The sequence below is a fragment of the Aquarana catesbeiana genome, linkage group LG11 (genome assembly GCF_042186555.1).
Source record: "Aquarana catesbeiana isolate 2022-GZ linkage group LG11, ASM4218655v1, whole genome shotgun sequence".
Lineage (NCBI taxonomy): Eukaryota > Metazoa > Chordata > Amphibia > Anura > Ranidae > Aquarana > Aquarana catesbeiana.
The window spans coordinates 221382197-221397724 of NC_133334.1; the positions used below are offsets into that span (position 1 = coordinate 221382197).

Sequence of the window (15528 nt, forward strand, 5' to 3'; positions counted from 1 at the left end):
ATCTGCACCCGTTATGACATCCACCAAGGGCAGCACTTGTGGGTTTGGGAATCCGGTAGCAAATTGTGTTTGTAGGGCATGTGTGAGTTGTCTATAGTTAAATAGCATATGTGGGGGCAATTGGAACTCATCTCTCAGAGAATTAAAGTCTCTTATTCCCAATGGGGTGATTACCTGGTGAAGGAAGATTATGCCTTTCGTAGCCCATGTAACTGCCCCAGGAATCAAAAGTAATTCTCTTAATTGTGGGTTGTGCCATAGGGGGGTGTGAGAGTGAAAAAAGTCTGCACCGGTCAGTTTTAATGCTATCTCCCATACTCGTCTATGTTGTTTCAATAGGGGTCCTCGGCCAGCTGTTACCCTTCCACCTGAGCTACCCCTGAACAATACTTGTAAAGGTGTATGGGTATCTTTATTGGGTTTATTACAAACCAGAGTCTGGTACTTAGCGCTATCTGTGTTGTGAATGTGATAAAAATGAGAAAGTTGTGCGGCTATATAGTACGAATGAAAGTCGGGTAGGGCTGTTCCTCCTGATGTGGTGGGGTTTTTAAGGGTGTTCCATGCCAACTTGTGTCTACCCGAGCCCCAGATAAATGAGTTAATAAGCTTGTCGATTGTTTTAAAGACTTTGAGAGGGATCAGTATTGGTGAGTTCCAGAAAACATATAGAAACTTTGGCATTATGATCATTTGCTGTGTCCCTTTTTAGGGAAATTTCCCCTTTTTTTATAGTTCTGTTGGCCATTCCTCATTCACTATATTACCAAAAGTATTGGAACGCCTGCTTTTACATGCACATGAAGTCTAATGACATTCCACTCTTGGTCCGTAGGGTTCAATATTGAGTTGGCCCACCCTTTGCAGCTATAACAGCTTCAACTCTTCTGCGCTTATGGAAAGGATGGTCAAACATTTCCATAGACACATTCCTAAACCTTGTGGACAGCCTTCTTTCTCAGAAGAGTTGAAGCTGTTATAGCTGCAAAGGGTGAGCCAACTCAATATTAAACCCTATGGACTAAGACTGGGATGCCAATAAAGTTCATGTGCGTGTAAATGCAGACGTCCCAATGCTTTTGGTAGTACAGTGTATGTCACAGAGGTTGTAACTCTCTTTTCCACTCTATTCAGAAGTAAAAAATCACCTCTATGGTTGATTATTGTTAAGGTTCCTTGAGCTTAAAAACACAGATATCATAACAATGTAGATCATAAAATGTATCAGATAGCACTAATGGGAATAGGCATATCTTTTTTATGATTATCTCATTGTATAGTACATATGTAATCCTTTAAATGCTTAAAATCAGAGCTTTTTAATACAAAGAATATTTCCTATTTTAATAAATAAGGCAGTTGTGTTTATTTGTGTTTCTTAGGCCGGTCCTGGTCGGACATCTATAACCGTAGTAAGTGCCAGCCTCGATGGGTCCTTCTGAATCTTCTCCGTGAGTTTCCCCAGTTTTCAGAATTCCTTTTCAAGCCAGCATGTGTGTCAGTCCAGCGCTGTGCCGGATGCTGTTTGGATGAAGCTCAGAGCTGCTTTCCTTTGCAGTCACACATTGTAAAAATGGAGGTGATTATTACTAATCGGGTATAGAGGTCTCATACAAATAGAGATGATACCATATAATAGTGCTAAAATGTTTTCATTGCTTGGCAAAAGGGGTCCATATTTGGCTTACATTACCCCCACTAATGTAATAGATGTTTTATTAGGCATTCACGCCCTAAATTCCCATTAGGATAGTAAGGGAAGTGGACCATCAGTATTTATACAAAAGTGGAATTACCTTTTAAAATATTTCTAAAGCCAGAACCTTTTTTTAATTTTACAAGAAGTTTATTATTTTAAAAGGAGAAAATAAGAGAATACAAACATTGAAATCACAAGTCTGACAATGCATGGTAAGCAATACGTCATGAAGGAGGATCCCAAAAGAGAGGGAAGCAAGTCTTCAGGGTGTAATAAATAAAACAATCCAAAGGTTCAAAGACAGCATGGTTCTAGCTATCCAGAGGCGCGACTGTAAAAGAACATGAGTTGTAGGATGTGGGGGAGATTCAACTATAAGTCATATCAGAAGTACACCAGTGGGGTAGACTGGTATGTGTATGTACAAAATAGATGGTCGAGGGGAGGTATCAATGGGGGTCAGCTGTGGGAAGGTCAATAAGGTAAAGAACCTGGGGAGTGCATACCGATGGGAGCTTGTGAAAAGATAACAAAAAAAAAGTGGTTAAGGAAAGATGGGAGGAAGAGAAGTGGAAGGATGGTGAGTGTGATCAAGAAGGATTATCAAAAGAGTGGGAAGGGACAAAAGATGGGGAAGGGAGAGGAGATACACCATCCTCCATGCAGAAAGTTAAACTATTGGCTTAGGCCAGGATGGGGTCTATTGTGGCCAGTCAAGAGGGTATTTATAGGTATAGGAGAGAAGGATCCGGGGCCGAGTGGGTTTGCGTAGCCCATTCACGACTGCCAAGCCACCAGAAATTTCTTATGTCTATCCAGGAATATAGCTGTAAGTTTTTCTTTTATGAAGATGTCTTTTAATATGTTGCTAGCCTCTTAAAATGAGACTTTCATGCTCTGCCAATGATTTGTTTGGTTGCATTAAAATTAGGGGAAATCAGGAGTTGTGCTTTTTTGGGGGGGGAAACAATCTGGAGCCTGAAAGAGAAGCACTTCCCAAAGGTTTTTTGGCATTGATGTACAGTGGGGACGGAAAGTATTCAGACCCCCTTAAATGTTTCACTCCTTGTTATATTGCAGCCATTTGCTAAAATCATTTAAAGGGGTTGTAAAGGTAAATTTTTTTTAAAAAAAAATAACAAACATGTTATACTTACCTTCACTGTGCAGCTCGTTCTGCACAGAGTGGCCCCAAACCTGCTCTTCTGGGGTCCCTCGGCGGCTGTCTCAGCTCCTCCCCGCAATAACTAACCACCTTAATGCGAGCTCTCTTGCAGGGTGGTTAGTTATTGCGGGCGCGCTTCCGTGATACAACCGGCGGCTATAGCCGCTCGCTGTATCACTCGGCCCCGCCCCCGGCGCGTCGCGTCATTGGCTGTGATTGACAGCAGCACGAGCCAATGGCTGCGCTGCTTTCAATCCATCCACTATAGCCAATCAGCGACCAGGCTGATCGGCTGAATGGAGGTCGGGAGCGAGCGGCCGAGTTTTGAGGTGTCAGGTAAGTAAAACGGGGGGGCTGGGGGCGGCGGTATTTTCAAAAGTTTTTTCACCTTAATGCATAGAATGCATTAAGGTGAAAAAATGTATACCTGTACAACCCCTTTAAGTTAATTTTTTTCCTCATTAATGTACACACAACACCCCATATTGACAGAAAAACACAGAATTGTTGACATTTTTGCAGATTTATTAAAAAAGAAAAACTGAAATATCACATGGTCCTAAGTATTCAGACCCTTTGCTCAGTATTTAGTAGAAGCACCCTTTTGATCTAATACAGCCATGAGTCTTTTTGGGAAAGATGCAACACGCTTTTCACACCTGGATTTGGGGACCAGACCAGATCGCGGGTTGCTGACCCACCATCCCAGAGCATCAGCGTGAATGGAGTTGGCACCATAAGAAGCGAGTGGCTGCAGAGGGAGTGGGGGCTGCATAAGCGAATGCTTCCTCTGTAGCACCGGCTCCTGTCCTAGGTGAAGTGCATTTCGTATCATTCCATCTGGGTTTATTAAACATCACAGTGTAGCAATGGGCATATTATGTATTAAACATCATAGTTTTGCTGTGGGCATATGTAAGCACTTTAAAATGGATATTAATCAAAAAAGGGAGCAGCGCTGTGAATGTTATAGGCTTAGATTAGGCCAATAAAAGTATGAGTGATTAAATATAAATATATTACATTGAGTAAATATTAGGATAGGTATTAAATAATAAAGTTCATAATCAAATCTTATAAATCAATAACAGTTCTATTCCGTGATCAAAAATCCAAAAGGTGAGGTAGGTAGAGAACCAAAGGCAGGGGTCCCTATTCCGTGATCAAAAATCCAAAAGGTGAGGTAGGTAGAGAACCAAAGGCAGGGGTCCCCGTCTGAGGCAGAAATGTTGGTAAGATTGGGTAAATCCTTCACCGCACCACTGTGATATGAATAAAATGCGCGCTTACCAACCGGCAAGCATAGGAAACCTTGCGACCTTAACCCGGTCGGGGCCTTTCTTGGGATGGAGACACCAATATACCACTCCTTAAACCGTACAGTAGCCCGCTATCCGCCACGCACAGACAAAACCTAGATTATGGGGATACTCTACTCCTAACTAGGAGTTAATCTCACAGGAAGTGCCCCAAAAGAAAAGGAAGAGCAACATAGCGTAATCCTTCCTTGACATTTTCATCCTCTCATGCTGTCTACAGCCCAGCTAGTAAAAATCAAGTGTTGGGCTGTCCACCTTCGTGGACAGCCCAACACTTGATTTTTACTAGCTGGGCTGTAGACAGCATGAGAGGATGAAAATGTCAAGGAAGGATTACGCTATGTTGCTCTTCCTTTTCTTTTGGGGCACTTCCTGTGAGATTAACTCCTAGTTAGGAGTAGAGTATCCCCATAATCCAGGTTTTGTCTGTGCGTGGCGGATAGCGGGCTACTGTACGGTTTAAGGAGTGGTATATTGGTGTCTCCATCCCAAGAAAGGCCCCGACCGGGTTAAGGTCGCAAGCTTTCCTATGCTTGCCGGTTGGTAAGTGCGCATTTTATTCATATCACAGTGGTGCGCTGAAGGATTTACCCAATCTTACCAATCTCTACCTACCTCACCTTTTGGATTTTTGATCACGGAATAGAACTGTTATTGATTTATATGATTTATAAGATTTGATTATGAACTTTATTATTTAATACCTATCCTAATATTTACTCAATGTAATATATTTATATTTAATCACTCATACTTTTATTGGCCTAATCTAAGCCTATAACATTCACAGCGCTGCTCCCTTTTTTGATTGTCTTTAGTGTGTGTATCTCACCTTTTAGCGGCTGCTTTTTGCTATTCATTTTAATTGTTTGTCACCATATGACTTGATTGTGTTAATTTTCTGCATTTATATAGCGCGGTGGTCTTTTCCCTTTTTACTTGTAAAATGGATATTAGGCTGCTTTCACACTGCTTTCCTGTGGGTTAGCTGCATTGAGCCATAGACTCCTATTATATCCTGTGGATTTGGTGCGCTTTCTGAAAGTGCACCACACCTGCAAGATATAATAGAGATCTATGGCAAAGCGCAACTAGCCCGCAGGAAAGCCACAGATGCGCTGCACTGCACCGTGATGTGGGTAAACCATAGTGCATCAATATGAATGGAGCCTTTAACTCCTTTCGCACGATCGGTTCAGTCTGGTCCGCCTGTCCATTTTTTTTTCTTTTTTTTGATGGTGATTAAACAGTGGGTACACATCCCTGGGATTGGTCCCACAGAAAATAATAATCCTGATTGTTTAAAATCTTCATTATGCTATTCAGAATAAAACATAAAATTCGAAACCATTTCATTTCATTGTTGGCCCGCGACTAGTTCCTAAATCACTTAAGTGGCCCATCACTCTTCGAGAGGTTGAGCACCCCTCTTATATTGTCACATGGTAAAGTTTGGAAACATCTGTTACGATATAGTAAAGGTCTACTTATTGCATTAAATGACCATACACACAAATAGAGCAGATGCTTATAGAATTATTTTACAAGCTTCAATTGCCCATTATCATTGCATACTGCACTGTAGTTTCTCCCAGCAATGGCCACAAATCAGTAGCATGGGCTGCACGTAGGGATTGCTGTTCTCATTGTAAGACCAGCTGTTTCTGTACAGCAGTTTGATATGTCAGCACTACAGTGTTACAATCTGCAGTGCTTGCTCTCTGTGAAAATTTTACCCAAACAAAACAGTAACGGTGTCCTAATTATATACTAGGAAAAAGATATATTTATGTAAAATGAATATCTGTTCGTGGCATAAAATTTTTCTACATGTAGACATTGGCTGGGTAACAGTTTGGAAACTTCTTTTTTTTTCGAATGGTGTTGCTGTTTCTCAGGCCTAACCTTGTAAAATTCAATTGCTTGCTCGTATTCCCACTTTTAACTAAACATACAGTATAAATCTATTAAACAAAATTTTGAATATTTTTTCAGGTTTTGAGGATTAGATCTCCCCATGAAGAATACACAAACATATCTGTTATTCAGAATACAGACTGTGAATGCAGGTAAGATGAACGGATACAATGTTGCCTTTCTCAGTAATTTTTACACACTTTTATTTTTGTTTCCTAAGCTATACTGATACATTTATATTTGGGAGAACAGTTACTTCCACAGAATAGATTTATTTTGTAGTAAATTTAATATACTCTGAAAGGGCAAACTGTCAGGCAAGGCTGAGACAAGGGATGGGCAGAAGGAAGGCTGCCCTGGGCGCAGCATTTAGTGTAGGGATGGAGGCACTGCAAGTTCCTTCTACTCTAAGGCTGACAGGAGTAGTGACAGAGGCATCACTACTTCTGTCAGCCCAGCCCTGGAAGCAGCAAGGAGAAAAGGAGAGAGTCGGAAGGAGGTGCCAATTGTGCTCTCCCCCTCCTCCTTATAAGATTGCACATAAAGAGGGGGACGCAATTTGCCATCTTACCCTGGGCACTGGATGATCTTGTCCCAGTACTGCTGAAAGGTTCTGCTGTTTGAACAACCCTTTTGTTATTTGCGACTGCATTTGGGGACGGAAATCCCAACTCCCAGCCTTTTTAGTTCTGGTCTTTTCCCTACATTATTTTCCCTAGACGAATGATGTAGGATGTCCTAGTCCCATTGGCTCCTCGGATAAATTGTCACAGATCCCAGGAGTCTTCTGACTTTTTTTCTTTTTTTTCTTATCATGAGAGTTTGATGAGAGTGAAAACCCAGAGGACAGCTATGGGAGGGCTAGATGTTGGCTGGTGGGTGGCCTACAGGACAGCTGGGGCCTGGCTAGAGGATGGCTGGGGGATGACTAGAGGACAGCTGGGGGCGGGCTAGAGGATGGCTAGGGGTGGGCTAATGACAGCTGGGGGAGGGCAGAGACAAGATCATATGGGTTTCCATCCCTTTGTGTACACATTTATAAAGCAGCGGCAGCAAACTATAGCTACATGAACACAAAGGACTGGAAGCACTTTGTCTTTATTGCAGTTGCTATAAAACACAATAGACCTGGTGCTGGAGGACTAATGGGCTTAAAACCACTAGGAAGACATCCAAAAAAATTCCAAGAGTTCAAAAAAATCCATATAAATTATGTCAAGCAATTGACATGTAGGTGGTAAACACTGAACACCCATGGCAGCACCCTTAAGAGTGAAGCAGACTCTGCAAAAAACTAATAGAAGACGGAAGGGACGCCAGACTAAGTGCATTAGTTAAAAGTATGGGTTTAATTAGACATAGTTAAAATTGGCAACTCACTCCTATATAGGACAATGGGAAAAAGAAATGGGTATAAAATCAGAAGACCAACAGGTCGAGAGGATGGTAAGAGTGGTATATAATCACGCCGGGGACATGATTAGTATTGAAATGAATTCTTGGCAAAATGGTACCTGAAAACCAGAAAGAACCCACAAATATCAACCAGATGGATCACCACTGTTCTGGAGAGATTGTAAACAAGGGGCTACGATGACACATATCTGGTGGGAGTGTCCAAAAATTAAGGACTATTGGCAGGAAATTTTGGACCATATAGAGGAGATAACTGGAGAAAAGATAGTCAACAACATGCAGACATGTCTATTTCATGATTCCAAAACCCCAAAGAAACAATATATGAAAACATTAACTCCAATACTTTTGAATGCTGCAAAGGGTCTGATCCCAAAAAATGGGTAAGCATAGAAAAAGCAGGCTTAAGAGTGGTTCGAGCAAATAGAATACTACAGCAAAATGGAATACCTATGTTGTAGGGATAAAGGATACACAGGGAAATATAATAGAATATGGGGAGGATGGAAAAATTTTAAAATCTCAGAAAAATACCTGGAGAAGATGATGGAGGGCAAAAGGACTTGATTGAACCAGAAACAAATAGGGCCTAGAATAAAACAAACCAATTGGGTGGGGGGTGGGACAGGCATGGGGGGGGCTTAAGTAATGGGAAGAACAGAGGCTTAGCATAAAAGGATAATAGATAATAAATAAGTCATAGATGCTATTGATAAATGCCACAATGATGTGAAAACGATAAGGGACAAAAACGAACGTAAAGTTGAAATAAGTCTCTCAAAAGAGTTCGCTGAAGTGGTATGAAAAAAAAATTGGCAACTCACATTTGAGTAAATAAAAACAAGTATGTAGGTAGATAGCATGGCTGGAATCAGGAGTGTCCCCGGGAAGATGGCAATCGGTATCTTCTGGAGACGTGGTAAAGTGGCCTGGACCGGAGGGGAAGCCATCAGCTACAGTGGAGCCAGCATGGAATGCAAATGGCGCAGATACCGAACTGTCGCCAGCAGGAAACGTGATGTCGTGGATGGGCGGTAACGCGTTTCTGAGGTCTTCAGACCTCTGAAGAAGAAACCGGAAGTTTCAAAACGTGTTACCAGCCATCCACTGCATCACGTTCCCCACTGACGTCAGTTCCAGTATCGGCAGCATTTGCATACCATGCTGGCTCCACCCCGGCCAACAGCTTCCCCTCCTGTCCAGGCCGTTTCACTACCTCTCCACAAGATACCGATGATATCATCCTGGGGATGCCCTCGATTCCAGCCATGTTATCTACCTACATGCTTGTTTTTTTTTGTAATTCTTTTATTTTCAAAGAAAGTTCATTTAACAGTCAAAAACAGACAGCAGAGATACAAGTTAATAGCACTAACATAAGGAACAGAAAGGGTCGTATAAGGCAATAAGCAGGTCAGACATAAATAATCAAACATCAAGTATCAAATATATCAGACATATCAAATGTATCAGACATATCAAAAATATCAAACATATCAAATATATATAAAACCCCGGCAGTACACAATGCGGGAGGCACAATAAGAAAGCACTGTTGAAAGACAAACAGTGTGCGGAGCCGGGGTGGCATCCAAACAATCATTAGTGCGACCCAGAACATTATAATAACAATTGCTGAGTTATATCTAACAGAAAACTCGCACAGCTGCTCGGGAGGCAGGGCATCACAAAGACCAGCTGGGTCCAGACATGGGATACATGACTTGGGTGATGGACATTATGATATTCACAATATCTGATCAAATCAGCCCATGACTGGATAGATACTATGGGGACAGGATACATACAGAGGGGGAGAGAGGGTGATAGGTAAGGCAACTCTCAGGACGAGAGGGGGGGTGAGGTCCAGGGGTGGGTGAAGAGAAGAGGGAAGATAAAGGGTAGTAAAGAAAGAAAGAGGAGTAGGGAGGTAAGGCAGGGCAGAGTAGAGTAGAGCAGTGTAGAGTAGCGCCCCCCGACAAGGGAGCAAAGCAGACCCAATGGATCAATCAGACTGTGCAACCTCACAGAGGTAGTCGTCCATATATATAAAGTGTTGCCAAGGTCTCCAGGTCTCACGAAAGGCCTCCTCCCTGTTGTGCAAGGTGGCGGTGAGATCTTCCATATCTCTCAAGTCGTTCACTTTAGAAAACCACAGGGATTCCAACAGCGGATTCTACGATCTACAGCAGAGGGGAATGCAAGTCTTGGCAGCATTTAACAGCTGGATGGTGAGGGAGGCTTTGTATTTCTTGATGGGTCGCTCTGTAAGGTAAAGTAGACAGGCCGTGTGGTTCAGCTCCAGAGAAACATTAGTCAGATGCTTGATCGTGCGGGTCACCTCGAGCCAAAAGGGTCCAAGGCTGGGACAGAAAATGTGTAGCATCTTACCCTCTGTGGTACCACCAACATAGACTTGGGACTTGCGGAAAGAAATGGTGCAGAGTAGTGGGTACCCTATACCAACGGGTCATGATTTTGCAACAAGTCTCTTGGACTCTCGTGGCTATGGAGGATTTCTGGGCGAAGTGGAGACTCTTCTCCCTCTGAGAACCAGTAAAGTGGGTGCCGAAGTCCGTCTCCCACTTACCCAGGAACGGGGGGATGTATCCTTCCGTGGGTCGAGTCAGGGTGGAGTAAATTAGCAAAAGACTGTGGCGAACCGGCTCCCCACGGTGACAGATGCGTTCTTATATGCTTGTTTTTATCTACTCAAATGTGAGTTGCCAATTTTTACTGTGTCTCATTAAACCCATCCTTTCTGTGAGGCAGAGCTCAGTCTTCTGTTGTATGTAAACCCTTGTTGTTGATATATGGGGGAAGTTTACATAAGATTGTCATGAGTTTGTCATCAGTTTTTCATCCATTTAGACATCAGTTTTTTATATCCACCAGCTAGAGTCCTTAACCGCTTGAGTCCCGGAGCCATCCTTTCATGCAAAAATGGACTGTTTGTCTATTTATATCTGTTATTCATCCAATACATTTTTTTTTAACTGAAGAAAAATAGGGCTTTGATCCATTCCAAAAAATGGATGTTGACTGAAGCAGATGTAAACGGATGATCATCCATTTACATACATTTTTCCATTGAGAAGCATTGATGCCCGTTTTTCATCCGTTAATGGATGGATGAAAAACTGACACATGATCCGCATGTGTGAAAGGGACCTTACCTGTCACAGCGTTATCCTGCTCAATGTGGCAGACTAATCTCAATTCTTCAGCTGTCCCACAACATGTCCAGTACGAATTTGAATGAGTAACAGGTGCTGAGCAGCTGGGTGCCCCCCTTCTGAGTCAGCGAGCAACTGGTCAGATTAGGTCACTTCAGGAAATAATTAGACCATGTTTGGCATATATGGGATGATAGAATATTGAAGGCAAAACCCTGAACAATCTAACAGAAAACAGTGTTTACCTTCATATTAGTTTATTTATTATGTGCCCACTTTGTATAAAACAACAAAAACAAAAAATTATTTAGTCTTGTTAAAATTTTGATTTATGGTAATAAAGCTAGAGTTATTAAAATACAGAAGTTGTGCCCCAAGCGATGCCCAAAATGATTTGGCTAGTGGAAGGATATTATTAATACAATGTCATTGATATTTAATACTCTTATTCCACAAGACCCAGTGGTATGGTTTTTGAGTTTGGTAGACGAGGAATTATTTACTCCCCCAAGTCATATTGCAGTGGCAAGGCTTCTTTACATTACAAAATGATAGCTCACTCTTGGTTATCACCTCATTCCCCCACTACCAGACAGCTGTGGATTGAACAGGTGAACTCCATCCTAATATGCGAAAAACGAATCTACCAACATTGCAACTCCTCAAAGAAATTTATGTATAACTGGCAAACTGACTACTCCGAAGCTAGGTCCCAATAATTGATTCTCCATTGGCTCCTCTGGGTATAATTTATTTTGTATTCAGGGGGATCTAAATTAGACACTTGCTAATAGATGGTGACAGTGCTAGGGATCAGATAATTTCTCTGTCTAACTCTGTTGACATGGTCCTGGATAAATGATGTAAATTATACATACTTTTATCATGGTTAGTAACTTGCCGTGTAAAGATTTAGGCTGGGTTCACACTATTTATTCAATTTGCATGTCAGACCTGGGTCACACATCTCCAGAGTGAATTGCACAGGAGTCCTCTGCATCTTCTGGTCCATTTCAGGTCCGAATTCAGCCAAAAATTCGGACTGAAATCGGACCTGAAATGGTGAACAGGGACGCACAGGAACCCTGCTGTGAGCCGCTCCTTGCGGTAGTGTGAACCCAGTCTTAAAGTAAAAAAAAAAGGAAACAATAATTTGTATGGCTTGTACTTATGCCACATCTACCTGTACGATTAAATTCATATCACTGCAGTTAAATCTGTATGCCGGTACTATTTTGTGCACCTAAACTTGTTTAATAAAGAACTACATGATTAAAAAAAAATACAGAATTTAGTCATAGAAGCAGTCCAGATAACATACTTTCATAAACTTGGCTGGTGCTTTAAAAATTACCCTAGGTTTATGGAATTACTGTACATATTAATAAGGTGTTTAGCAGTGTCTTTTTCACAAAGGATATGCTATTTATTTATTTATTTTTAATGCTTTTGGCAAAGTAATAGAAAAGCTAACACTTCAGCAAACAAGTAAATCACAGATGCTCATCACAAATATACACAATGGCAGTACAAAAGCTCAACTTTTTTAAGAATATACAATGATGGGCCTCCTGTAGGCAGGCCTGGAATAGCAGTCAGTGTAATAGTATAGTTGAAAAAGACAAGAAAGGTAGCCCATTACCTTCGTTGTCTTCTGTGCTCACTAATTAATTTTGCCCTTGTACAAATCATTAGTAAGACCTCATCTGGAATATGTAGTTCAGTTTTGGGCACCAGTTCTTGAAAAGGAAATCGTGGAACTGGAGAAAGTGCAGAGAAGAGCAACTAAATTGATAAGAGGCATGGAGGAGCTCAGCTATGGGGATAGATTAGATGAACTTAATTTATTCTCTTGAGAAGAGGAGATTAAGGGGGGGATATGATCAACATGTACAACTTGGTGTTGAGTTATTCACTTTGAAGGTCAACACACAGGATAAGGGGGCACTCTTTACGTCTGGAGGAAAAGAGATTTCATCTCCAAATACAGAAAGGTTTCTTCACAATAAGAGCTGTGAAAATGTGGAATAGACTCCCTCCATAGGTGGTTCTGGCCAGCTCAGTAGATTGCTTTAAGAAAGGCCTGGATCCTTTCCTAAATGTACAATAAAACTGCCACATGGAACTGTTTATTGAAACACAGGTACACAGAGATATTTAAACTTCTGCTCAGTAGACTGTCCAATCAGCAAGGAGAGCTGTTAGAGGAATTCACCCCTCCCCTCTCATAGTTAATCTACATACACATCCCATATTACCCAAGGCAGACAGACACAATAGAACAATGGAATACAGCCACACCCCAAACGACCCAACACAGAGCACATAGTATGAGACTATATATATATATATATATATATATATATATATATAGAACCCCAGTCTGATCTGTACTAATCAGACTCACTGTACAACCACACTGGAATGTTGTATGTGTGTGTATATATATATATATATATATATATATATACACACATACAACATTCCAGTGTGGTTGTACAGTGAGTCTGATTAGTACAGATCAGATTGGGGTTCTTGGTCACCCTGAGCCCTATTAGAGACACAGGGTGACTTAGGAGGTGCATGGGGAGCTGAAACAAGGGTTTCCCAACCTCCCCAAGGTATTCTGGGTTTCACGGCCCCCCCCCGCCATAAGTGACTCCCGTCACAATAACTGTATACTAACATTTATAGGTAAAGTTGATCCAGGGAATATCTGATTGCCTCACCGGGGATCAGGAGGTAATTTTTTTCCCTGCTGTACCAAGATGGATCATGCTTTGCTGGGATTTTTTACCTTCCTCTGGATAAACTGTAGGTATAGGATTGTGTATATGGGATTGTATGATTTTTTTTTTTTGTTATTGGTTAAACTAGGTGGACTTGTATCTTTTTTCAACCTGACTAAATATGTAACTATGTATTGAAACTACACTCCAGTCAGAATTGAAAATGAAACTGACAGGCATAGAAGGAGCATAAGCCACCTGATTGGTGCTTCACGTTTTCTTACAGGCTTTGTAGTATTGTACCAGTCCACCCAGTCTGTTTTATCAGCAATTTAGTGGTCCTAAAACTCACCTGCTTGTAATGTTGGGACATCCAATAGATTTTTCTTGCTGCATGTCACATAGAGCAAGGCCAAAGTAAAAAATAAAAGCCAAAAATATGTAAAAAATCAATATTGGGTTTAAATATTCTTAACATACACTATATTACCAGAAGTATTGGGACGCCTGCCTTTACACGCACAGGAACTTTAATGGCATCCCAGTCTTTGTCCGTAGGGTTCAATATTGAGTTGGCCCACCCTTTGCAGCTATAACAGCTTCAACTCTTCTGGGAAGGCTGTCCACAAGGTTTAGGAGTGTGTCTATGGGAATATTTGACCATTCTTCCAGAAGTGCATTTGTGAGGTCAGGCACTGATGTGGACGAGAAGGCCTGGCTCACAGTCTCCGCTCTAATTCATTCCAAAGGTGTTCTGATGGGTTGAGGTCAAGACTCTGTGCAGGCCAGTCGAGTTCCTCCACCCCAAATGCACTTATCCATGTCTTTATGGACCTTGATTTGTGCACTGGTGCGCAGTCATGTTGGAACAGGAAGGGGCCATCCCCAAACTGTTCCCACAAAGTTGGGAGCATGAATTTGTCCAAAATTGTCTTGGTATGCTAATGTCTTAAGAGTTCCCTTCACTGGAACTAAGGGGCCAAGCCCAACCCCTGGAAAACAACCCCACACCATAATCCCCCCTCCACCAAATGATTTGGACCAGTGCACAAAGCAAGGTCTATAAAGACATGGATGAGTGAGTTTGGGGTGGAGGAACTTGACTGGCCTGTATTTGCAAATAATAAATAAATAATAATAAATAAATAGTATTTGCAAATAAAAAAATTATTAAGATACTGGATTAAAAACTAATGTAGCAAACTAAATTGGTAAAATGTAACAAAATATAACAAAGTAAAACAAAAGTGAAAGATAACAAAGTATGACTGTGTGCGTCATATATAATTTTAAATAGATAATATTTGAAATAGTAAAGATGGTTAAGATGATCCCATAGAATATAACAAAACAAATTGATGTGAAATCAATAAATTGGAAATTACAGGAGAACCCTGTATAAAGGGATGTATAGAAGACTATATAGCATGTGTATGATATGTATGCGCCGTAGACATGGGTGCCCGTTTTTAGGAAAATATCTCCTTAACCATGTAGGTTAAGGAGATATTTCTTGCACCTACAGGTAAGCCTTAATCTAGGCTTACCTGTAGGTTAAAGTGGTCTATAAGGGTTTACAACCACTTTAAATAGATAATATTTGAAATAGTAAAGATGGTTAAGATGATCCCATAGAATATAACAAAACAAATTAATGGGAAATCAATAAATTGGAGATTACAGGAGAACCCTGTATAAAGGGATGTATAAAAGACTATATAGCATGTGTATGATATGTAAATGAGGGGCTATAATGATCGGCCATAATGATCCAGAGGAACTGGAAATACAATAAATGTGATGAGAATATATCTAAACATGAAAAATAAAAATATATATTTGAATTGCCTGATCTATATCCTCCTCATGATGCCCTTTTTCCATGAACTTTTGTTTGAGGATCAGACTTTGGGATTTATAGTCCTCCATGGTACTGCAATTCCATTTCAACCTACAGAACTGACTGTTAGGGATATTCTGAATCCATTTTTTGTGGTGGCAGCTGGACTTATGTACATATGAATTCCCAGCATGGGTTTAAAATGTGTCCTGGGGCAGATGTTCTGGTCCTGATCATGGAAAGGTTAGACCTAAGAAAACAAGCGTG

At 41.1% G+C, this 15528-nt stretch overlaps 1 protein-coding gene across 7 annotated transcripts in view; it reads left to right on the forward strand.

Moving 5' to 3' along the window:
- Window positions 1-15528, forward strand: part of VEGFB (vascular endothelial growth factor B) — an 85376-nt gene that overhangs the window by 53733 nt on the left and 16115 nt on the right. For 4 of the 7 annotated variants that reach the window (XM_073605366.1, XM_073605367.1, XM_073605368.1 and 1 more), the window contains 2 exons: window positions 1383-1579; window positions 6179-6252. In XM_073605366.1, coding sequence (XP_073461467.1) covers window positions 1383-1579; window positions 6179-6252 — 271 coding nt within the window. Of the gene's footprint in view, window positions 1-1359; window positions 1580-6178; window positions 6253-15528 lie in introns of all 7 variants that reach the window. The other 3 variants (XM_073605370.1, XM_073605371.1, XM_073605369.1) reach the window with 1 other exon arrangement.